The 24,896-nt window shown below is 45.4% G+C and overlaps 1 protein-coding gene across 1 annotated transcript; it reads right to left on the bottom strand.

Moving 5' to 3' along the window:
* Positions 1 to 2,481: 2,481 nt before the first annotated feature.
* LOC119841610 (olfactory receptor 14A16-like) lies at positions 2,482 to 18,912 on the bottom strand. The gene is made up of 3 exons (XM_038369167.1): positions 18,782 to 18,912; positions 14,339 to 14,427; positions 2,482 to 2,858 (listed from the first exon to the last, which is right to left on the bottom strand). The coding sequence occupies exons 1-3, from the start codon at positions 18,910 to 18,912 to the stop codon at positions 2,482 to 2,484; spliced, it is 597 nt and encodes a 198-aa protein (XP_038225095.1).
* Positions 18,913 to 24,896: the final 5,984 nt, after the last annotated feature.

A 24,896-nucleotide genomic window follows, 5' to 3' on the forward strand; every position in this document is an offset into this window, starting at 1 on the left:
AAGGAATATGCACCTGAAATTGCAAGCCCATTATCAAGAATTTTTAATGAATCTGTAAACTCAGGAGTAGTACCGAATGATTGGAGAATTGCTAATATAGTTCCTATTTTTAAGAGGAAAAAAAAGTGATCCGGGTAACTACAGGCCAGTTAGTTTGACATCTGTAGTATGCAAGGTCCTGGAAAAAATTTTGAAGGAGAAATTAGTTAAGGACATTGAAGTCAATGGTAAATGGGACAAAATACAACATGGTTTTACAAAAGGTAGATCGTGCCAAACCAACCTAATTTCCTTTTTTGAAAAAGGAACAGATTTTTTAGATAAAGGAAATTCAGTGGATCTAATTTACCTAGATTTCAGTGAGGCGTTTGATACCGTGCCACATGGGGAATTATTAGTTAAACTGGAGAAGATGGGGATCAATATGAACATCAAAAGGTGGATAAGGAATTGGTTAAAGGGGAGACTGCAATGGGTCCTACTGAAAGGCGAACTGTCAGGTTGGAGGGAGGTTACCAGTGGAGTTCCTCAGGGATCGGTTTTGGGACCAATCTTATTTAATCTTTCTATTACTGACCTTGGCACAAAAAGTGGGAGTGTGCTAATAAAGTTTGCAGATGATACAAAGCTGGGAGGTATTGCCAATTCAGAGAAGGATCGGGATATTATACAGGAGTATAATACTGGATGACCTTTTAAACTGGAGAAATAGTAATAGGATGAAATTTAATAGTGAGAAGTGTAAGGTTATACATTTAGGGATTAATAACAAGAATTTTAGTTATAAATTGGGGACGCATCAATTAGAAGTAATGGAAGAGGAGAAGGACCTTGGAGTATTGGTTGATCATAGGATGACTATGAGCTGCCAATGTGATATGGCTGTGAAAAAAGCTAATGCGGTTTTGGGATGCATCAGGAGAGGCATTTCCAGTAGGAATAAGGAGGTTTTAGTACCATTATACAAGGCACTGGTGAGACCTCCCCTAGAATACTGTATGCAGTTCTGGTCTCCCATGTTTAAAAAGGATGAATTCAAACAGGAGCAGGTACAGAGAAGGGCTACTAGGATGATCCGAGGAATGGAAAACTTGTCTTATGAAACGAGACTTAAGGAGCTTGGCTTGTTTAGCTTAACTAAAAGAAGGTTGAGGGGAGATATGATTGCTCTCTATAAATATATCAGAGGGATAAATGCAGGAGAGGGAGAGGAATTATTTCAGCTCAGCACCAATGTGGACACAAGAACAAATGGGTATAAACTGGCCACCAGGAAGTTTAGACTTGAAATTAGATGAAGGTTTCTAACCATCAGAGGAGTGAAGTTTTGGAATAGCCTTCCAAGGGAAGCAGTGAGGGCAAAAGATCTATCTGGTTTTAAGATTCTACTTGATAAGTTTATGGAGGAGATGGTATGATGGGATAATGTGATTTTGGTAAGTAATTGATCTTTAAATATTCAGGGTAAATAGGACTAATCCCCTGAGATGGGCTATTAGATGGATGGGATCTGAGTAACCCAGGAAAGAATTTTCTGTAGTATCTGGCTGGTGAATCTTGCCCATATGCTCAGGGTTTAGCTGATCGCCATAATTGGGGTCGGGAAGGAATTTTCCTCCAGGGCAGATTCGAGAGGCCCTGGAGGTTTTTCGCCTTCCTCTGTAGCATGGGGCATGGTTGACTTGAGGGAGCCTTCTCTGCTCCTAGAAGTCTTTAAACCATGATTTGAGGACTTCAATAGCTCAGACATAGGTGAGGTTTTTCATAGGAGTCTGTGGGTGAGATTCTGTGGCCTGTGCTGTGCAAGAGGAATCCCCGTTAATAGATTCTCCCTTAAGGGATGTCTCTATCCAAACCATGTGGTCTTCTGCACCTGTCGGGTTTCTCCCAGCCCTCAGTAAATATATACAACATCTTGGCCAAAATATTCAGGTCACTCAATAGTAACAAAAGCATAGGTGTAAGTTACTTGTCAGGGGTCCTTTGGTTCTAATCTTGGTGTAAAAGAAAAAGTACCATTTCATGCACTGACCTGGTATTCCATGTACTATTCAGCACAAATCTAGTCACATTCAACCTGTAAAAGAGTCCAAAATTTGCCTGCTGCTGTGAATAATATTTATTTGAACACCATCTTTGTGCATTGCTGTGCATAGTATGTATAAAATACAGACAAACAGAGGGCATGTTTAGATAGACAGGACCAAACACACCTCATTGTGTCATAATGACAGATTTCTGTGGATTGTGAATTATGATAGATAGATAGATAGTTTGATTTTTAACTTACTTACACAGGTGTAACTCTATTTTAACTTCATTAACTGCAATGGTGTTTGGCTAGATGTATGCCAGTGTAAATATCCCAGTGTTCATACGCAGATTGCATGCTATGTTCTCATGGAGAAAATAATATAATCAGTCGATAACATTTATAAAGGAACAGAATGAGACCATGTTCATGGGAGAAAGGCAGACATTTTATTTTTGATGAATAGTCTTGATCCAATCATTTCCCAACAGGGCAGCTTTGATCTCCTTGTTCCTCATGCTGTAGATGACCAGGTTCATCATTGGAGGCACCACAGAATAGAGAACAGCCACCATGAGATCCAGCCTTGATGCTGAGCTGGAGGTGGGCTTCAGGTAGGCAAAGATAGCTGTGCAAAGTAACAAGGAGACCACAGTGGGGTGAGAGAGGCAGGTGGAGAAGGCTTTATGCTGGCCCTGCTCAGAGGGGATTCTCAACACAATTTTGAAGATCTGAACATATGACTCCATTCTAAAAACAAAGCAACCTAGGGTTAAACACACACCAAATACAAGAAAACCAACTTCACGGAGATACAAGTCAGAGCAAGTTTCAGAGTAGCAGCCGTGTTAGTCTGTATTCTCAAAAAGAAAAGGAGTACTTGTGGCACCTTAGAGACTAACAAATTTATTAGAGCATAAGCTTTCGTGAGCTACAGCTCACTTCATCGGATGCATTTGGTGGAAAAAACAGAGTAGAGATTTATATACACACACACAGAGAACATGAAACAATGGGTTTATCATACACACTGTAAGGAGAGTGATCACTTAAGATAAGCCATCACCAACAGCAGGGGGGGGAAGGAGGAAAACCTTTCATGGTGACAAGCAGGTAGGCTAATTCCAGCAGTTAACAAGAATATCAGAGGAACAGTGGGGGGTGGGGTGGGAGGGAGAAATACCATGGGGAAATAGTTTTACTTTGTGTAATGACTCATCCATTCCCAGTCTCTATTCAAGCCTAAGTTAATTGTATCCAGTTTGCAAATTAATTCCAATTCAGCAGTCTCTCGTTGGAGTCTGTTTTTGAAGCTTTTTTGTTGAAGTATAGCCACTCTTAGGTCTGTGATCGAGTGACCAGAGAGATTGAAGTGTTCTCCAACTGGTTTTTGAATGTTATAATTCTTGACGTCTGATTTGTGTCCATTCATTCTTTTACGTAGAGACTGTCCAGTTTGGCCAATGTACATGGCAGAGGGGCATTGCTGGCACATGATGGCATATATCACATTGGTAGATGCGCAGGTGAAGGAGCCTCTGATAGTGTGGCTGATGTGATTAGGCCCTATGATGGTATCCCCTGAATAGATATGTGGACAGAGTTGGCAACGGGCTTTGTTGCAAGGATAGGTTCCTGGGTTAGTGGTTCTGTTGTGTGGTGTGTGGTTGCTGGTGAGTATTTGCTTCAGATTGGGGGGCTGTCTGTAAGCAAGGACTGGTCTGACTCCCAAGATCTGAGAGAGCGATGGCTCGTCCTTCAGGATAGGTTGTAGATCCTTGATGATGCGTTGGAGGGGTTTTAGTTGGGGGCTGAAGGTGATGGCTAGTGGCGTTCTGTTGTTTTCTTTGTTGGGCCTGTCCTGTAGTAGGTGACTTCTGGGTACTCTTCTGGCTCTGTCAATCTGTTTCTTCACTTCAGCAGGTGGGTACTGTAGTTGTAGGAATGCATGATAGAGATCTTGTAGGTGTTTGTCTCTGTCTGAGGGGTTGGAGCAAATGCGGTTATATCGTAGCGCTTGGCTGTAGACAATGGATCGAGTGGTATGATCTGGATGAAAGCTAGAGGCATGTAGGTAGGAATAGCGGTCAGTAGGTTTCCGATATAGGGTGGTGTTTATGTGACCATCGCTTATTAGCACCGTAGTGTCCAGGAAGTGGATCTCTTGTGTGGACTGGTCCAGGCTGAGGTTGATGGTGGGATGGAAATTGTTGAAATCATGGTGGAATTCCTCAAGAGCTTCTTTTCCATGGGTCCAGATGATGAAGATGTCATCAATGTAGCGCAAGTAGAGTAGGGGCATTAGGGAACGAGAGCTGAGGAAGCGTTGTTCTAAGTCAGCCATAAAAATGTTGGCATACTGTGGGGCCATGCGGGTACCCATCGCAGTGCCGCTGATTTGAAGGTATACATTGTCACCAAATGTGAAATAGTTATGGGTCAGGACAAAGTCACAAAGTTCTGCCACCAGGTTAGCCGTGACAGTATCGGGGATACTGTTCCTGACGGCTTGTAGTCCATCTTTGTGTGGAATGTTGGTGTAGAGGGCTTCTACATCCATAGTGGCTAGGATGGTGTTTTTAGGAAGATCACCAATGGACTGTAGTTTCCTCAGGAAATCGGTGGTGTCTCGAAGATAGCTGGGAGTGCTGGTAACGAAGGGCCTGAGGAGGGAGTCTACATAGCCAGACAATCCTGCTGTCAGGGTGCCAATGCCTGAGATGATGGGGCGTCCAGGATTTCCAGGTTTATGGATCTTGGGTAGCAGATAGAATACCCCAGGTCCTGGCTCCAGGGGTGTGTCTGTGCGGATTTGTTCTTGTGCTTTTTCAGGGAGTTTCTTGAGCAAATGTTAACTTAGGCTTGAATAGAGACTGGGAATGGATGAGTCATTACACAAAGTAAAACTATTTCCCCATGGTATTTCTCCCTCCCACCCCACCCCCCACTGTTCCTCTGATATTCTTGTTAACTGCTGGAATTAGCCTACCTGCTTGTCACCATGAAAGGTTTTCCTCCTTCCCCCCCCTGCTGTTGGTGATGGCTTATCTTAAGTGATCACTCTCCTTACAGTGTGTATGATAAACCCATTGTTTCATGTTCTCTGTGTGTGTGTATATAAATCTCTACTCTGTTTTTTCCACCAAATGCATCCGATGAAGTGAGCTGTAGCTCACGAAAGCTTATGCTCTAATAAATTTGTTAGTCTCTAAGGTGCCACAAGTACTCCTTTTCTTTTTGAGAATACAGACTAACACGACTGCTACTCTGAAACCTGTGATTATGCAAGGCACTGAATTTAGCCGTATAGAGTGGAAATCTGTCAACTTCATGAAAAAACTCGCACAGATACAGACAGACATCATCTTCCTCTCCAAATGCAAACAGATGGACATCATACCGAAAGGACTGAAGGTAAAAAATCCATTACAATCTACATACCACACAGACTATGCTGACAGCTTGTGCCACACACTCTCAAGGAAACTGCGGAACCACCTGATCAACATCCTCTACAGCAAACAGGGAAAGATTAAGAATGAGCTCTCAAAACTGGATACTCTCATAAAGAACCAACCTTCCACACAAACTTCCTCGTGGCTGGACTTTACAAAAACTAGACAAGCCATTTACAAAACACACTTTGATTCTCTACAAAAGAAAAAGGACACTAAGCTATCTAAACTACTATATGCCACAAGGGGCCACAACAATGGTTCCCGTAACCCACCCAGCAATATTGTTAATCTATCCAACTATACTCTTAGCCCAGCGGAAGAATCTGTCCTATCTCGGGGCCTCTCCTTTTGCCCCTCCACCCCCACGAACATGATACAGTTCTGTGGTGACCTAGAATCCTATTTTCGACGTCTCAGACTCAAGGAATATTTCCAACACACCTCTGACCAACATATTAATCCACAGAGACCTTCCTGCCAACACTACAAAAAGAAGGATTCTAGGTGGACTCCTCCTGAAGGTCGAAACAGCAGCCTGGATTTCTACATAGACTGCTTCCGCCGACGTGCACGAGCTGAAATTGTGGAAAAGCAGCATCGCTTACCCCATAACCTCAGCCATGCAGAACACAGTGCCATCCACAGCCTCAGAAACAACTCTGACATCATAATCAAAAAGGCTGACAAAGGAGGTGCTGTCGTCATCATGAATAGGTCAGAGTATGAACAAGAGGCTACTAGGCAGCTCTCCAACACCACTTTCTACAAGCCATTACCCTCTGATCCCACTGAGAGTTACCAAAAGAAACTACAGCATTTGCTCAAGAAACTCCCTGAAAAAGCACAAGAACAAATCCGCACAGACACACCCCTGGAGCCAGGACCTGGGGTATTCTATCTGCTACCCAAGATCCATAAACCTGGAAATCCTGGACGCCCCATCATCTCAGGCATTGGCACCCTGACAGCAGGATTGTCTGGCTATGTAGACTCCCTCCTCAGGCCCTTCGTTACCAGCACTCCCAGCTATCTTCGAGACACCACCGATTTCCTGAGGAAACTACAGTCCATTGGTGATCTTCCTAAAAACACCATCCTAGCCACTATGGATGTAGAAGCCCTCTACACCAACATTCCACACAAAGATGGACTACAAGCCGTCAGGAACAGTATCCCCGATACTGTCACGGCTAACCTGGTGGCAGAACTTTGTGACTTTGTCCTGACCCATAACTATTTCACATTTGGTGACAATGTATACCTTCAAATCAGCGGCACTGCGATGGGTACCCGCATGGCCCCACAGTATGCCAACATTTTTATGGCTGACTTAGAACAACGCTTCCTCAGCTCTCGTTCCCTAATGCCCCTACTCTACTTGCGCTACATTGATGACATCTTCATCATCTGGACCCATGGAAAAGAAGCTCTTGAGGAATTCCACCATGATTTCAACAATTTCCATCCCACCATCAACCTCAGCCTGGACCAGTCCACACAAGAGATCCACTTCCTGGACACTACGGTGCTAATAAGCGATGGTCACATAAACACCACCCTATATCGGAAACCTACTGACCGCTATTCCTACCTACATGCCTCTAGCTTTCATCCAGATCATACCACTCGATCCATTGTCTACAGCCAAGCGCTACGATATAACCGCATTTGCTCCAACCCCTCAGACAGAGACAAACACCTACAAGATCTCTATCATGCATTCCTACAACTACAGTACCCACCTGCTGAAGTGAAGAAACAGATTGACAGAGCCAGAAGAGTACCCAGAAGTCACCTACTACAGGACAGGCCCAACAAAGAAAACAACAGAACGCCACTAGCCATCACCTTCAGCCCCCAACTAAAACCCCTCCAACGCATCATCAAGGATCTACAACCTATCCTGAAGGACGAGCCATCGCTCTCTCAGATCTTGGGAGACAGACCAGTCCTTGCTTACAGACAGCCCCCCAATCTGAAGCAAATACTCACCAGCAACCACACACCACACAACAGAACCACTAACCCAGGAACCTATCCTTGCAACAAAGCCCGTTGCCAACTCTGTCCACATATCTATTCAGGGGATACCATCATAGGGCCTAATCACATCAGCCACACTATCAGAGGCTCCTTCACCTGCGCATCTACCAATGTGATATATGCCATCATGTGCCAGCAATGCCCCTCTGCCATGTACATTGGCCAAACTGGACAGTCTCTACGTAAAAGAATGAATGGACACAAATCAGACGTCAAGAATTATAACATTCAAAAACCAGTTGGAGAACACTTCAATCTCTCTGGTCACTCGATCACAGACCTAAGAGTGGCTATACTTCAACAAAAAAGCTTCAAAAACAGACTCCAACGAGAGACTGCTGAATTGGAATTAATTTGCAAACTGGATACAATTAACTTAGGCTTGAATAGAGACTGGGAATGGATGAGTCATTACACAAAGTAAAACTATTTCCCCATGGTATTTCTCCCTCCCACCCCACCCCCCACTGTTCCTCTGATATTCTTGTTAACTGCTGGAATTAGCCTACCTGCTTGTCACCATGAAAGGTTTTCCTCCTTCCCCCCCCTGCTGTTGGTGATGGCTTATCTTAAGTGATCACTCTCCTTACAGTGTGTATGATAAACCCATTGTTTCATGTTCTCTGTGTGTGTGTATATAAATCTCTACTCTGTTTTTTCCACCAAATGCATCCGATGAAGTGAGCTGTAGCTCACGAAAGCTTATGCTCTAATAAATTTGTTAGTCTCTAAGGTGCCACAAGTACTCCTTTTCTTTTTGAGAATACAGACTAACACGGCTGCTACTCTGAAACCTGTGATTATGCAAGGCACTGAATTTAGCCGTATAGAGTGGAAATCTGTCAACTTCATGAAAAAACTCGCACAGATACAGACAGACATCATCTTCCTCTCCAAATGCAAACAGATGGACATCATACCGAAAGGACTGAAGGTAAAAAATCCATTACAATCTACATACCACACAGACTATGCTGACAGCTTGTGCCACACACTCTCAAGGAAACTGCGGAACCACCTGATCAACATCCTCTACAGCAAACAGGGAAAGATTAAGAATGAGCTCTCAAAACTGGATACTCTCATAAAGAACCAACCTTCCACACAAACTTCCTCGTGGCTGGACTTTACAAAAACTAGACAAGCCATTTACAAAACACACTTTGATTCTCTACAAAAGAAAAAGGACACTAAGCTATCTAAACTACTATATGCCACAAGGGGCCACAACAATGGTTCCCGTAACCCACCCAGCAATATTGTTAATCTATCCAACTATACTCTTAGCCCAGCGGAAGAATCTGTCCTATCTCGGGGCCTCTCCTTTTGCCCCTCCACCCCCACGAACATGATACAGTTCTGTGGTGACCTAGAATCCTATTTTCGACGTCTCAGACTCAAGGAATATTTCCAACACACCTCTGACCAACATATTAATCCACAGAGACCTTCCTGCCAACACTACAAAAAGAAGGATTCTAGGTGGACTCCTCCTGAAGGTCGAAACAGCAGCCTGGATTTCTACATAGACTGCTTCCGCCGACGTGCACGAGCTGAAATTGTGGAAAAGCAGCATCGCTTACCCCATAACCTCAGCCATGCAGAACACAGTGCCATCCACAGCCTCAGAAACAACTCTGACATCATAATCAAAAAGGCTGACAAAGGAGGTGCTGTCGTCATCATGAATAGGTCAGAGTATGAACAAGAGGCTACTAGGCAGCTCTCCAACACCACTTTCTACAAGCCATTACCCTCTGATCCCACTGAGAGTTACCAAAAGAAACTACAGCATTTGCTCAAGAAACTCCCTGAAAAAGCACAAGAACAAATCCGCACAGACACACCCCTGGAGCCAGGACCTGGGGTATTCTATCTGCTACCCAAGATCCATAAACCTGGAAATCCTGGACGCCCCATCATCTCAGGCATTGGCACCCTGACAGCAGGATTGTCTGGCTATGTAGACTCCCTCCTCAGGCCCTTCGTTACCAGCACTCCCAGCTATCTTCGAGACACCACCGATTTCCTGAGGAAACTACAGTCCATTGGTGATCTTCCTAAAAACACCATCCTAGCCACTATGGATGTAGAAGCCCTCTACACCAACATTCCACACAAAGATGGACTACAAGCCGTCAGGAACAGTATCCCCGATACTGTCACGGCTAACCTGGTGGCAGAACTTTGTGACTTTGTCCTGACCCATAACTATTTCACATTTGGTGACAATGTATACCTTCAAATCAGCGGCACTGCGATGGGTACCCGCATGGCCCCACAGTATGCCAACATTTTTATGGCTGACTTAGAACAACGCTTCCTCAGCTCTCGTTCCCTAATGCCCCTACTCTACTTGCGCTACATTGATGACATCTTCATCATCTGGACCCATGGAAAAGAAGCTCTTGAGGAATTCCACCATGATTTCAACAATTTCCATCCCACCATCAACCTCAGCCTGGACCAGTCCACACAAGAGATCCACTTCCTGGACACTACGGTGCTAATAAGCGATGGTCACATAAACACCACCCTATATCGGAAACCTACTGACCGCTATTCCTACCTACATGCCTCTAGCTTTCATCCAGATCATACCACTCGATCCATTGTCTACAGCCAAGCGCTACGATATAACCGCATTTGCTCCAACCCCTCAGACAGAGACAAACACCTACAAGATCTCTATCATGCATTCCTACAACTACAGTACCCACCTGCTGAAGTGAAGAAACAGATTGACAGAGCCAGAAGAGTACCCAGAAGTCACCTACTACAGGACAGGCCCAACAAAGAAAACAACAGAACGCCACTAGCCATCACCTTCAGCCCCCAACTAAAACCCCTCCAACGCATCATCAAGGATCTACAACCTATCCTGAAGGACGAGCCATCGCTCTCTCAGATCTTGGGAGACAGACCAGTCCTTGCTTACAGACAGCCCCCCAATCTGAAGCAAATACTCACCAGCAACCACACACCACACAACAGAACCACTAACCCAGGAACCTATCCTTGCAACAAAGCCCGTTGCCAACTCTGTCCACATATCTATTCAGGGGATACCATCATAGGGCCTAATCACATCAGCCACACTATCAGAGGCTCCTTCACCTGCGCATCTACCAATGTGATATATGCCATCATGTGCCAGCAATGCCCCTCTGCCATGTACATTGGCCAAACTGGACAGTCTCTACGTAAAAGAATGAATGGACACAAATCAGACGTCAAGAATTATAACATTCAAAAACCAGTTGGAGAACACTTCAATCTCTCTGGTCACTCGATCACAGACCTAAGAGTGGCTATACTTCAACAAAAAAGCTTCAAAAACAGACTCCAACGAGAGACTGCTGAATTGGAATTAATTTGCAAACTGGATACAATTAACTTAGGCTTGAATAGAGACTGGGAATGGATGAGTCATTACACAAAGTAAAACTATTTCCCCATGGTATTTCTCCCTCCCACCCCACCCCCCACTGTTCCTCTGATATTCTTGTTAACTGCTGGAATTAGCCTACCTGCTTGTCACCATGAAAGGTTTTCCTCCTTCCCCCCCCTGCTGTTGGTGATGGCTTATCTTAAGTGATCACTCTCCTTACAGTGTGTATGATAAACCCATTGTTTCATGTTCTCTGTGTGTGTGTATATAAATCTCTACTCTGTTTTTTCCACCAAATGCATCCGATGAAGTGAGCTGTAGCTCACGAAAGCTTATGCTCTAATAAATTTGTTAGTCTCTAAGGTGCCACAAGTACTCCTTTTCTTTTTGAGAATACAGACTAACACGGCTGCTACTCTGAAACCTGTGATTATGCAAGGCACTGAATTTAGCCGTATAGAGTGGAAATCTGTCAACTTCATGAAAAAACTCGCACAGATACAGACAGACATCATCTTCCTCTCCAAATGCAAACAGATGGACATCATACCGAAAGGACTGAAGGTAAAAAATCCATTACAATCTACATACCACACAGACTATGCTGACAGCTTGTGCCACACACTCTCAAGGAAACTGCGGAACCACCTGATCAACATCCTCTACAGCAAACAGGGAAAGATTAAGAATGAGCTCTCAAAACTGGATACTCTCATAAAGAACCAACCTTCCACACAAACTTCCTCGTGGCTGGACTTTACAAAAACTAGACAAGCCATTTACAAAACACACTTTGATTCTCTACAAAAGAAAAAGGACACTAAGCTATCTAAACTACTATATGCCACAAGGGGCCACAACAATGGTTCCCGTAACCCACCCAGCAATATTGTTAATCTATCCAACTATACTCTTAGCCCAGCGGAAGAATCTGTCCTATCTCGGGGCCTCTCCTTTTGCCCCTCCACCCCCACGAACATGATACAGTTCTGTGGTGACCTAGAATCCTATTTTCGACGTCTCAGACTCAAGGAATATTTCCAACACACCTCTGACCAACATATTAATCCACAGAGACCTTCCTGCCAACACTACAAAAAGAAGGATTCTAGGTGGACTCCTCCTGAAGGTCGAAACAGCAGCCTGGATTTCTACATAGACTGCTTCCGCCGACGTGCACGAGCTGAAATTGTGGAAAAGCAGCATCGCTTACCCCATAACCTCAGCCATGCAGAACACAGTGCCATCCACAGCCTCAGAAACAACTCTGACATCATAATCAAAAAGGCTGACAAAGGAGGTGCTGTCGTCATCATGAATAGGTCAGAGTATGAACAAGAGGCTACTAGGCAGCTCTCCAACACCACTTTCTACAAGCCATTACCCTCTGATCCCACTGAGAGTTACCAAAAGAAACTACAGCATTTGCTCAAGAAACTCCCTGAAAAAGCACAAGAACAAATCCGCACAGACACACCCCTGGAGCCAGGACCTGGGGTATTCTATCTGCTACCCAAGATCCATAAACCTGGAAATCCTGGACGCCCCATCATCTCAGGCATTGGCACCCTGACAGCAGGATTGTCTGGCTATGTAGACTCCCTCCTCAGGCCCTTCGTTACCAGCACTCCCAGCTATCTTCGAGACACCACCGATTTCCTGAGGAAACTACAGTCCATTGGTGATCTTCCTAAAAACACCATCCTAGCCACTATGGATGTAGAAGCCCTCTACACCAACATTCCACACAAAGATGGACTACAAGCCGTCAGGAACAGTATCCCCGATACTGTCACGGCTAACCTGGTGGCAGAACTTTGTGACTTTGTCCTGACCCATAACTATTTCACATTTGGTGACAATGTATACCTTCAAATCAGCGGCACTGCGATGGGTACCCGCATGGCCCCACAGTATGCCAACATTTTTATGGCTGACTTAGAACAACGCTTCCTCAGCTCTCGTTCCCTAATGCCCCTACTCTACTTGCGCTACATTGATGACATCTTCATCATCTGGACCCATGGAAAAGAAGCTCTTGAGGAATTCCACCATGATTTCAACAATTTCCATCCCACCATCAACCTCAGCCTGGACCAGTCCACACAAGAGATCCACTTCCTGGACACTACGGTGCTAATAAGCGATGGTCACATAAACACCACCCTATATCGGAAACCTACTGACCGCTATTCCTACCTACATGCCTCTAGCTTTCATCCAGATCATACCACTCGATCCATTGTCTACAGCCAAGCGCTACGATATAACCGCATTTGCTCCAACCCCTCAGACAGAGACAAACACCTACAAGATCTCTATCATGCATTCCTACAACTACAGTACCCACCTGCTGAAGTGAAGAAACAGATTGACAGAGCCAGAAGAGTACCCAGAAGTCACCTACTACAGGACAGGCCCAACAAAGAAAACAACAGAACGCCACTAGCCATCACCTTCAGCCCCCAACTAAAACCCCTCCAACGCATCATCAAGGATCTACAACCTATCCTGAAGGACGAGCCATCGCTCTCTCAGATCTTGGGAGACAGACCAGTCCTTGCTTACAGACAGCCCCCCAATCTGAAGCAAATACTCACCAGCAACCACACACCACACAACAGAACCACTAACCCAGGAACCTATCCTTGCAACAAAGCCCGTTGCCAACTCTGTCCACATATCTATTCAGGGGATACCATCATAGGGCCTAATCACATCAGCCACACTATCAGAGGCTCCTTCACCTGCGCATCTACCAATGTGATATATGCCATCATGTGCCAGCAATGCCCCTCTGCCATGTACATTGGCCAAACTGGACAGTCTCTACGTAAAAGAATGAATGGACACAAATCAGACGTCAAGAATTATAACATTCAAAAACCAGTTGGAGAACACTTCAATCTCTCTGGTCACTCGATCACAGACCTAAGAGTGGCTATACTTCAACAAAAAAGCTTCAAAAACAGACTCCAACGAGAGACTGCTGAATTGGAATTAATTTGCAAACTGGATACAATTAACTTAGGCTTGAATAGAGACTGGGAATGGATGAGTCATTACACAAAGTAAAACTATTTCCCCATGGTATTTCTCCCTCCCACCCCACCCCCCACTGTTCCTCTGATATTCTTGTTAACTGCTGGAATTAGCCTACCTGCTTGTCACCATGAAAGGTTTTCCTCCTTCCCCCCCCTGCTGTTGGTGATGGCTTATCTTAAGTGATCACTCTCCTTACAGTGTGTATGATAAACCCATTGTTTCATGTTCTCTGTGTGTGTGTATATAAATCTCTACTCTGTTTTTTCCACCAAATGCATCCGATGAAGTGAGCTGTAGCTCACGAAAGCTTATGCTCTAATAAATTTGTTAGTCTCTAAGGTGCCACAAGTACTCCTTTTCTTTTTAAGTCAGAGCAAGTGACCTTGAGGAGCTGAGGAATTTCACAGAAGAACTGATCCTCTATGTTGCCTCCACAGAAGGTTACCACAAACATAGAATCATAGAATCATAGAATCATAGAATATCAGGGTTGGAAGGGACCCCAGAAGGTCATCTAGTCCAACCCCCTGCTCAAAGCAGGACCAAGTCCCAGTTAAATCATCCCAGCTAGGGCTTTGTCAAGCCTGACCTTAAAAACCTCTAAGGAAGGAGATTCTACCACCTCCCTAGGTAACGCATTCCAGTGTTTCACCACCCTCTTAGTGAAAAAGTTTTTCCTAATATCCAATCTAAACCTCCCCCATTGCAACTTGAGACCATTACTCCTCGTTCTGTCATCTGCTACCATTGAGAACAGTCTAGAGCCATCCTCTTTGAAACCCCCTTTCAGGTAGTTGAAAGCAGCTATCAAATCCCCCCTCCTTCTTCTCTTCTGCAGACTAAACAATCCCAGCTCCCTCAGCCTCTCCTCATAAGTCATGTGCTCTAGACCCCTAATCATTTTCGTTGCCCTTCGTTGTACTCTTTCCAATTTATCCACATCCTTCCTGTAGTGTGGGGCCCAAAACTGGACACAGTACTCCAGATGAGGCCTCACCAGTGTCGAATAGAGGGGAACGATCACGTCCCTCGATCTGCTCGCTATGCCCCTACTTATACAACCCAAAATGCCATTGGCCTTCTTGGCAACAAGGGCACACTGCTGACTCATATCCAGCTTCTCGTCCACTGTCACCCCTAGGTCCTTTTCCGCAGAACTGCTGCCGAGCCATTCGGTCCCTAGTCTGTAGCGGTGCATTGGATTCTTCCATCCTAAGTGCAGGACCCTGCATTTATCCTTATTGAACCTCATTAGATTTCTTTTGGCCCAATCCTCCAATTTGTCTAGGTCCTTTTGTATCCTATCCCTCCCCTCCAGCGTATCTACCACTCCTCCCAGTTTAGTATCATCCGCAAATTTGCTGAGAGTGCAATCCACACCATCCTCCAGATCATTTATGAAGATGTTGAACAAAACGGGCCCCAGGACCGACCCCTGGGGCACTCCACTTGACACCGGCTGCCAACTAGACATGGAGCCATTGATCACTACCCGTTGAGCCCGACAATCTAGCCAGCTTTCTACCCACCTTATAGTGCATTCATCCAGCCCATACTTCCTTAACTTGCTGACAAGAATGCTGTGGGAGACCGTGTCAAAAGCTTTGCTAAAGTCAAGAAACAATACATCCACTGCTTTCCCTTCATCCACAGAACCAGTAATCTCATCATAAAAGGCGATTAGATTAGTCAGGCATGACCTTCCCTTGGTGAATCCATGCTGACTGTTCCTGATCACTTTCCTCTCCTCTAAGTGCTTCAGGATTGATTCTTTGAGGACCTGCTCCATGATTTTTCCAGGGACTGAGGTGAGGCTGACCGGCCTGTAGTTCCCAGGATCCTCCTTCTTCCCTTTTTTAAAGATGGGCACTACATTAGCCTTTTTCCAGTCATCCGGGACTTCCCCCGTTCGCCACGAGTTTTCAAAGATAATGGCCAAGGGCTCTGCAATCACAGCCGCCAATTCCTTCAGCACTCTCGGATGCAATTCGTCCGGCCCCATGGACTTGTGCACGTCCAGCTTTTCTAAATAGTCCCTAACCACCTCTATCTCTACAGAGGGCTGGCCATCTCTTCCCCATTTTGTGTTGCCCAGCACAGCAGTCTGGGAGCTGACCTTGTTAGTGAAAACAGAGGCAAAAAAAGCATTGAGTACATTAGCTTTTTCCACATCCTCTGTCACTAGCTTGCCTCCCTCATTCAGTAAGGGGCCCACACTTTCCTTGGCTTTCTTCTTGTTGCCAACATACCTGAAGAAACCCTTCTTGTTACTCTTGACATCTCTTGCTAGCTGCAGCTCCAGGTGCGATTTGGCCCTCCTGATATCTTTCCTACATGCCCGAGCAATATTTTTATACTCTTCCCTGGTCATATGTCCAAGCTTCCACTTCTTGTAAGCTTCTTTTTTATGTTTAAGATCCGCTAGGATTTCACCATTAAGCCAAGCTGGTCGCCTGCCATATTTACTATTCTTTCGACTCATCGGGATGGTTTGTCCCTGTAACCTCAACAGGGATTCCTTGAAATACAGCCAGCTCTCCTGGACTCCCTTCCCTTTCATGTTAGTCCCCCAGGGGATCCTGGCCATCTGTTCCCTGAGGGAGTCAAAGTCTGCTTTCCTGAAGTCCAGGGTCCGTATCCTGCTGCTTACCTTTCTTCCCTGCGTCAGGATCCTGAACTCATCCAACTCATGGTCACTGCCTCCCAGATTCCCATCCACTTTTGCTTCCCCCACTAATTCTACCCGGTTTGTGAGCAGCAGGTCAAGAAAAGCGCTCCCCCTAGTTGGCTCCCCTAGCACTTGCACCAGGAAATTGTCCCCTACGCTTTCCAAAAACTTCCTGGATTGTCTATGCACCGCTGTATTGCTCTCCCAGCAGATATCAGGAAAATTAAAGTCACCCATGAGAATCAGGGCATGCGATCTAGTAGCTTCCGTGAGTTGCCGGAAGAAAGCCTCATCCACCTCATCCCCCTGGTCCGGTGGTCTATAGCAGACTCCCACCATGACATCACTCTTGTTGCACACACTTCTAAACTTAATCCAGAGACACTCAGGTTTTTCCACAGTTTCGTACCGGAGCTCTGAGCAGTCATACTGCTCCCTTACATACAGTGCTACTCCCCCACCTTTTCTGCCCTGCCTGTCCTTCCTGAACAGTTTATAACCATCCATGACTGTACTCCAGTCATGTGAGTTATCCCACCAAGTCTCTGTTATTCCAATCACGTCATAATTCCTTGACATCACCAGGACCTCCAGTTCTCCCTGCTTGTTTCCAAGGCTTTGTGCATTTGTATATAAGCACTTGAGATAACCTGTTGATCGCCCCTCATTCCCAGTATGAGGCAGGAGCCCTCCCCTCACAGACCTTCCTGCCTGTGCTTCCTCCCGGTATCCCGCTTTCCCACTTACCTCAGGGCTTTGGTCTCCTTCCCCCGGTGAACCTAGTTTAAAGCCCTCCTCACTAGGTTAGCCAGCCTGCTGGCAAAGATGTTCTTCCCTCTCTTCGTAAGATGGAGCCCGTCTCTGCCCAGCACTCCTCCTTCATGGAACACCATCCCATGGTCAAAGAATCCAAAGCCTTCTCTCCGACACCACCTGCGTAGCCATTCGTTGACCTCCACGATTCGACGGTCCCTACCCAGGCCTTTTCCTTCCACGGGGAGGATGGACGAGAACACCACTTGCGCCTCCAACTCCTTTATCCTTCTTCCCAGAGCCACATAGTCCGCAGTGATCCGCTCAAGGTCATTCTTGGCAGTATCATTGGTGCCCACGTGGAGAAGCAGGAAGGGGTAGCGATCCGAGGGCTTGATGAGTCTCGGCAGTCTCTCCGTCACATCACGAATCTTAGCCCCTGGCAAGCAGCAGACTTCTCGGTTTTCCCGGTCAGGGCGGCAGATAGATGACTCAGTCCCCCGGAGGAGAGAGTCCCCGACCACCACCACCCGCCTTCTCCTCTTGGGAGTGGTGGTCGTGGAACCCCCAACCTCAGGACATCGCATCTCATGCCTCCCAACCAGCGGAGTCTCCTTCTGCTTTCTCCCCCCAGACATATCATCTGGTCCACTCTCCGCATTGGTACCTGTGGAGAGAACATGAAAGCGGTTAGTTACCTGTGTCTGTGTTACTGGAACCCGGACATTCCGCTTACCTCTTCTGGAGGTCACATGTTGCCAAGCTTCTTCACTGGCCTCTTGGCTCCTCTGTGCAACCTGCTCTACATCTTTAGAGCTTTGTGCCCCTAGAAGGCTATCCTGAGTTTGGTCCAGAAAATCCTCAGTCTCTCGTATACAACGCAGGGTCGTTACCTGTTGCTCCAGACCTTCAATCTTCTCTTCCAATATGGAGACCAGCTTGCACTTTGTACAGACAAAGTCGCTTCTGTCCTGTGGAAGAAAGACAAACATGGCACATCCAGTGCAGGTCACAACAGCTGAATTCCCCCCTTCCATATCACCTACCTACTACGGAGCTTCCTCAGAGACGTTGGCAAGATGTAAGCCTCAATGGGCTCACTCCAGGCGAACTCCCAGGCAAACTCCTGCTGTGAGCTGCTCTGCTGTCCCCGCTGCTCAGCTGGTTCGCGAGGCTCTGGCTATTTTTAAACAGCCAGGCTTCCCTGACGCAAACACACAGACACCCTAATGCCCGCCCCCTGCAGGCTAGCAGCCAATCAGACACTCACTCAGGCTCCCTCCCAGCAAACACACGCTCGGATACTTCCTCAGCAAGCAAACACACACACTCGGATACTTACCAGTCCCAGGCAAACTCCTGCTGTGAGCTGCTCTGCTGTCAAACATTTTCCAATGTTCAGTGCAGAATTTAGAAGATCACTGATCCAGGCACTAGCTCCCATTTGAACACAAGTTCTCCTGTTCATCATAGTCTCATAGTGCAGTGGCTGGCAGATGGTAACATCTTGGTCATATACCATGACAGTGAGTAAAGCAATATCTGCTGAAGCAAAGAAGAAAAGGAGAAAAACACATTTAACTGAAATAGCAAACGTACTGTACTGGTCTTATTGGATTATTTCCCAACATGCGATGCAGTCAGTCATCCAGAGCTGGTATTCTTTGGTCATTATCTATCTAGCAACATCTAGCAGCCAAAGGAACAGCTACCTAATCCTTTTACATGTTGTTCAGACACTGCTCTGACAGAATTGGACTCACATCTGCCACTCTCTGCAGCTGATCTGTGTGGAGTTGGTTTTGAGCATCACTGGCATTAAAGGAATGATGCCGCGGGAAGGCGATTTATCCATGTTTATTTCCTAAGGATGTATGGAACTCACTCTCTCAAGGCCTGCACAGCTCAGAAGCAGAGACCAGAGGCAAAAATTCATCAATTGCTCAATATTAAAGCCAAAAGGGACCATTGTGATCCTGTAGTTTGACTCCAGGAATCCTTCCCAAAATTTTCTGTTTACAGCCCAGCTTCTACGTTCTCTGTGGGCTAGGGTTGCAAAGGGATTTAGGTACCTAAAGATGGAGACAGGTGCCTAGTGTGATTTATCAACCTAATGGAGGGCAATGTAATTAATGCTAATCAACATGGGTTTATGGAAAATAGATCTTGTCAAACTAACATGGTTCCCTTTTTTTAAATGAGATTACAAGTTTGGTTGATAAAGAAATAGTCTTGACTTAATAGACTTAGACTTCTGTAAGGTGTTTGATTGGTACTGCATGGCGTTTTGATTAAAAAATTAAAACAACATAAAATTACCTGCCATATTTTAAAGGAATGAAAAACTTACTAACTGTAAATGTAACTGTAAACAGGGAATCATCAGCAAGTGGGCTTGTTTCCTGTGGAGTCCCTCGGGAATTGGTTCCTGGCCCTGTACTATTTAACATTTCTGTGAATGATGTGGCAGAAAATATAAAATCATCACTGATGAAGTTTGCAGATCCCCAAGTTTTGTGTTGCTTGGCCATCCTTACAGGATGGGAATCTCTATCGTGGGAAACAGTGACTCAGAAAAAGATTTGGGGGTGGGGGGGCTGAACATAAATTCCTAGTGTGACTCTGGCCAAAAGAATTAATGCAATCCTAGAATATATAGACAGAGGAATCTCGAGTAGGAGGAGAGGGGTTATTTTATCTCTGTGTTTGGTGCTAGTGTGACCACAGCTGGAATACTGTGTCCAGTTCTACTGTAAAAAAGTCAAGAATGATGCTGATAACTTGGAGAGGGTTCAAAGAAGAGCCACAGGAATGATTAAAGGATTAAAAAACATACATGCTGGTGATAGACTCATTGATCTCTTTATTTAACTTAAAGGGAAGCTTAAGGGTGACTTGATCACAGTCTATAAGTATCTACATGGGGAACAAATATTTAATAATGGGCTCCTCAATGTAGCATAGAAAGCTATAACATGATCCAAGAGCTGGAAGTTGAAACTAGACATATTCAGACTGGAAATAAGGTGTAAATTTTTAACAATGAGAGTAATTAATCATTGGAACAATTTACCAAGGATTGTGGAAGATTCTCCATCACTGACAATTTTTAAATAAAAATTGGATTTTTTTTTAAAAGATCTGCTCCAGGAAGTATTTTGGGGAAGTTCTATAGCCTGTGCTACACGGGAGGTCAGAGTAGATGATCACAATGATCCCTTCTGTCCTTGGAATCTATGACTCTATTAACTCTTATGGGATTATGTCTGGGCCTTCCCTGTTATGTAAGAACTGAGAGTTGTCTGCCTGAAAGAAGGAGAATATTCAAGCAGGAATACCTGCATTGCAAATGAAGCAGAGATGGGCCAAGCTCAGGAACTTGGCTCTTATTAGGGTTCACCCTTCCCCAAAGCTGTATTAAGGTCCACCCTTCCCCAACTTCCTGATGCAAGTGCTGGAGGAACCAAAAAGGGGCCATGCTCCTCTTGACTTGTTGGTCACAAACAGGGAAGAATTGGTACAAGAAATAGTGGTGGTGGCAACATGGGCAGTAGTGACCATGAGATAGTTGAGGTCAGGATCCTGACAAAAGGAAGCAAGGAGAGCAGCAGAATACGGACCCTGGACTTCAGAAAAGCAGACTTTGACTCCCTCAGGGAACTGATGGGCAGGACCCCTGGGAGACTAATATGAGGGGGAAAGGAGTCCAGGAAAGCTGGCTGTATTTTAAAGAAGCCTTATTGAGGGTGAAAGAACAAACCATCCCGATGTGAAGAAAGAATAGCAAATATGGAAGGATGACCAGCTTGGTTTAACAGAGAAATCTTCGGTGAGCTTAAACACAAAAAGGAATCTTACAAGGAATGGAAACTTGGATAGATGACTAGGGAGGAGTATAAAAATATTGCTCGAGCATGCAGGGGCATAATCAGGAAGGCTGAAGCACAATTGGAGTTGCATCTAGCAAGGGATGTGAAGGGTAACAAGAACAGTTTCTACAGGTATGTTAGCAACAAGAAGAAAGTCAGGGAAAGTGTGGGACCCTTCCTGAATAGGGGAGGCAACCTTGTGACAGATGATGTGGAAAAAGCTGAAGAAATCAATGCCTTTTTTGCCTTGGTCTTCACAGACAAGGTCAGCTCCCAGACCGGTGCACTGGGAAACACAGTATGGGGAGGAGGTGAGCAGCTCTCAGAGGTGAAAGAACAGGCTAAGGACTATTTAGAAAAACTGGACATGCACAAGCCCACGGGTCCAGATCTAATGCATCCAAGGGTGCTGAAGGAGTTGGCTGATGTGATTGCAGAGTCATTGGCCATTATCTTTGAAAACTCATGCCGATTGGAGGAGGTCCTGGACGATTGGAAAAAGGCAAATATCATACCCATCTTTAAAAAAGGGAAGAAGGAGAATCCAGGGAACTACAGACCAGTCAGCCTCACCTCAGTCCCTGGAAAAATCATGGAGCAGGACCTCAACAAATCCATTTTGAAGCACTTAGAGGAGAGGAAGGTGATCAGGAACAGTGAACATGGACTCATGAAGGGCAAGTCATGGCTCTCTGGATCAACCTGATTGCCTTCTATGATGAGATAACGGGCTCTGTGGTTATGGGGAAAGGGTGGACTTGATATACCTTGACATTAGCAAAGCTTTTGATACAGTCTCCCCAGTATTCTTGCCAGCAAGTTAAAGAAGTATGGATAGCGATCAACAGCTCAATGTCTGTTGGCAGCTGGTATCAAGAGGAGTGCCCCAGGGGTCGGTCCTGGGGCCAATTTTGTTCAACATCTTCATTAGTGATCTGGATGATGGGATGGATTGCATCCTCAGCAAGTTTGCGGATAACATTAAGCTGGGGGGAGAGGTAGATAATCTGGAGAGTAGGGATAGGGTCCAGAGTGACCTAGACAAATTGGAGGATTGGGCCAAAAGAAATCTGATGAGGTTCAACAAGGACAAATGCAGAGTCCTTCACTTAGGACGGAAGAATCCCATGCACCGCTAGAGGCTGGCTAAGCAGCAGTTCAGCAGAAAAGGGCCTGGGGATTACAGTGGACGAGAACCTGGATATGAGTCAACAGTGTGCCCTTGTTGTCAAGAAGGCTAATGGCGTATTGGGGTTCATTAATAGGAGCATTGCCAGGAGATCGAGGGAAGTGATTATTCCCCTCTCTTTGGCACTGGTGAGGCCACATCTGGAGTACTGCATCCAGTTTTGGGCCCCCCACTATAGAAAGGATGTGCACAAATTGGAGAGAGTCCAGCGGAGGGCAAAGAAAATGATTAGTGGGCTGGGGAACATGACTTACAAGGAAAGGGTGAGGGAACTGGGCTTATACAGTCTGCAGAAGAGAGGAGTGAGGGGGGATTTGACAGCAGCCTTCAACTGCTGGCTCTGTGGATGAGGGAAAGCAGTGGACGTGTTGTTCCTTGACTTTAGCAAAGCTTTTGACACGGTCTCCCACAGTATTCTTGCCAGCAAGTTAAAGAAGTATGGGCTGGAAGAATGGACTATAAGGTGGATAGAAAGCTAGCTAGATTGTCGAGCTCAACGGGTAGTGATCAATGGTTCCATGTCTAGTTGGCAGCCGGTATCAAGTGGAGTGCCCCAAGGGTCGGTCCTGGGGCCGGTTTTGTTCAATATCTTCATTAATGATCTGGAGGATGGCATGGATTGCACCCGCAGCAAGTTTGCAGATGACACTAAACTGGGAGGAGAGGTAGATATGCTGGAGGGTAGAGATAGGATACAGAGGGCCCTAGACAAATTAGAGGATCGGGCCAAAAGAAATCTGATGAGCTTCAACAAGGACAAGTGCAGAGTCCTGCACTTAGGACGGAAGAATCCCATGCACCACTACAGACTAGGGACTGAATGGCTAGGCAGCAGTTCTGCAGAAAAGGACCTAGGGGTTACAATGGATGAGAAGGTGGATATGAGTCAACAGTGTGCCCTTGTTGCCAAGAAGGCCAATGGTATTTGTCTCTTCAGGTCAGGGCTGGTCCTTGGTCTCTGCTGAGGCTGCTTAAAGAGTTCGCCTGGTTCCTGTTTGGTTGGACATGGGATATTTGGTGGGTGCTGTCATTACAGCTCCAAGAAGTTGACGCAAAAACCAGTGTTTCCAAAGAGTTCAGAAAGGCAAGTATATGGGGTTACTGCTCACTGGGACTGGGTTAGAACAGGTTTCTTAGAGGTGAAAACAGCTGTTTCATCTCTCATCTACTGAGCCAGACTGTCCCAACTATAAGCTCATCTTGACATGAGTAAGTGGACATGGGTGAGGCCTCATTTCTTCCGAGACAGGGCAGGTTCTGTTCCCCCTCTGTGGGATTGGGGTTGGCTGGGACAGGTTATCAAAGTGGTGAGATCAGAGCTGGGCTCACAGCCTGGGAGACTGGTTTGAGATATTTAGCCCTAGATCAGGGACATCCTGGGCTGGGCCCGTGTCTGAGCCCTACACAAGCCAGGATCAGCTCTAGAAGTAGGAGGGGCTTTCAGTCCTTGATTCCAGTTAGTCCTTTGCCTGTCAGCTAAAGCTGCTTTTAGGAGCTTTTAGGAGGGGAGCAGGGAGAGCCGATCTGTGGAGTGGATTCCTGTCTGCTCAGAACTGCCGAGAGACCCAGAAACTCTTGAAATCCAGCACAGGGACATGGGAACATTTGCTGGATAATATACTGATGTGTGCATAGATTGATAGATAGATAATGACCAATGATTCCTAGGACTGGAGGATCAAATGTGTCACAAACTGGGAATAATTCCACAAAAAAGAGCACAGTGAGTTTGCTCTTTCAATTAAACATTTTACTGTATTAATATACAAGACACATTTAAGAACAGAAATATGAATTGCCATTGGAAATATTTCAGACATTTTCTCTCAATTCAGTCAATTATCTACAGCCCATCAGATTTATTTTTCAGCAGAAAATTTTGACTTTTTATAGAAGTTGCAAAAATCCCCAGTTTTTGTGCTTTTGGCAACTGAGAAACAGACATTTTCAGCAAAAAAATGCTGAATACTAAACAATTTCATCTGACATTTCACCCCAAAGCAGGTTTTTAAATAAAACAATTTTTTCATAGAAAGTTATAGCTATTTACCATTTCTCTCAATGACCTGGAAGAAAGTATAAAATCCTCACTGAGGAAGTTTGCAGATGACACAAAAATTGGGGGAGTGGTAAATAATGGAGAAGACAGGTCACTGTTTCAGAGTGATCTGGATCACTTAATAAACTGGACGCAAGCAATTTGTATTTTAATACATCTAAATGTGAATGGATACATCCGGGAACAAAGAAAGCAGGCCTTACTTACAGGATTGAAGACGCTATCCAGTGAGGCAGGTACTCTGAAGAAGATTTTCAGGTGGTGGTGGATAATCAACTGAAAATGAACTCCCAGTGTGACGATGTGGCCAAAAGAATTAATGTGATCCTGGGAGACATAAACAGGGGAATCTCAAATAAGAATATTTTGCTCCTGTATTTGGCACTGGT

The sequence above is a fragment of the Dermochelys coriacea genome, chromosome 13 (assembly GCF_009764565.3).
Source record: "Dermochelys coriacea isolate rDerCor1 chromosome 13, rDerCor1.pri.v4, whole genome shotgun sequence".
Taxonomy (NCBI): domain Eukaryota; kingdom Metazoa; phylum Chordata; order Testudines; family Dermochelyidae; genus Dermochelys; species Dermochelys coriacea.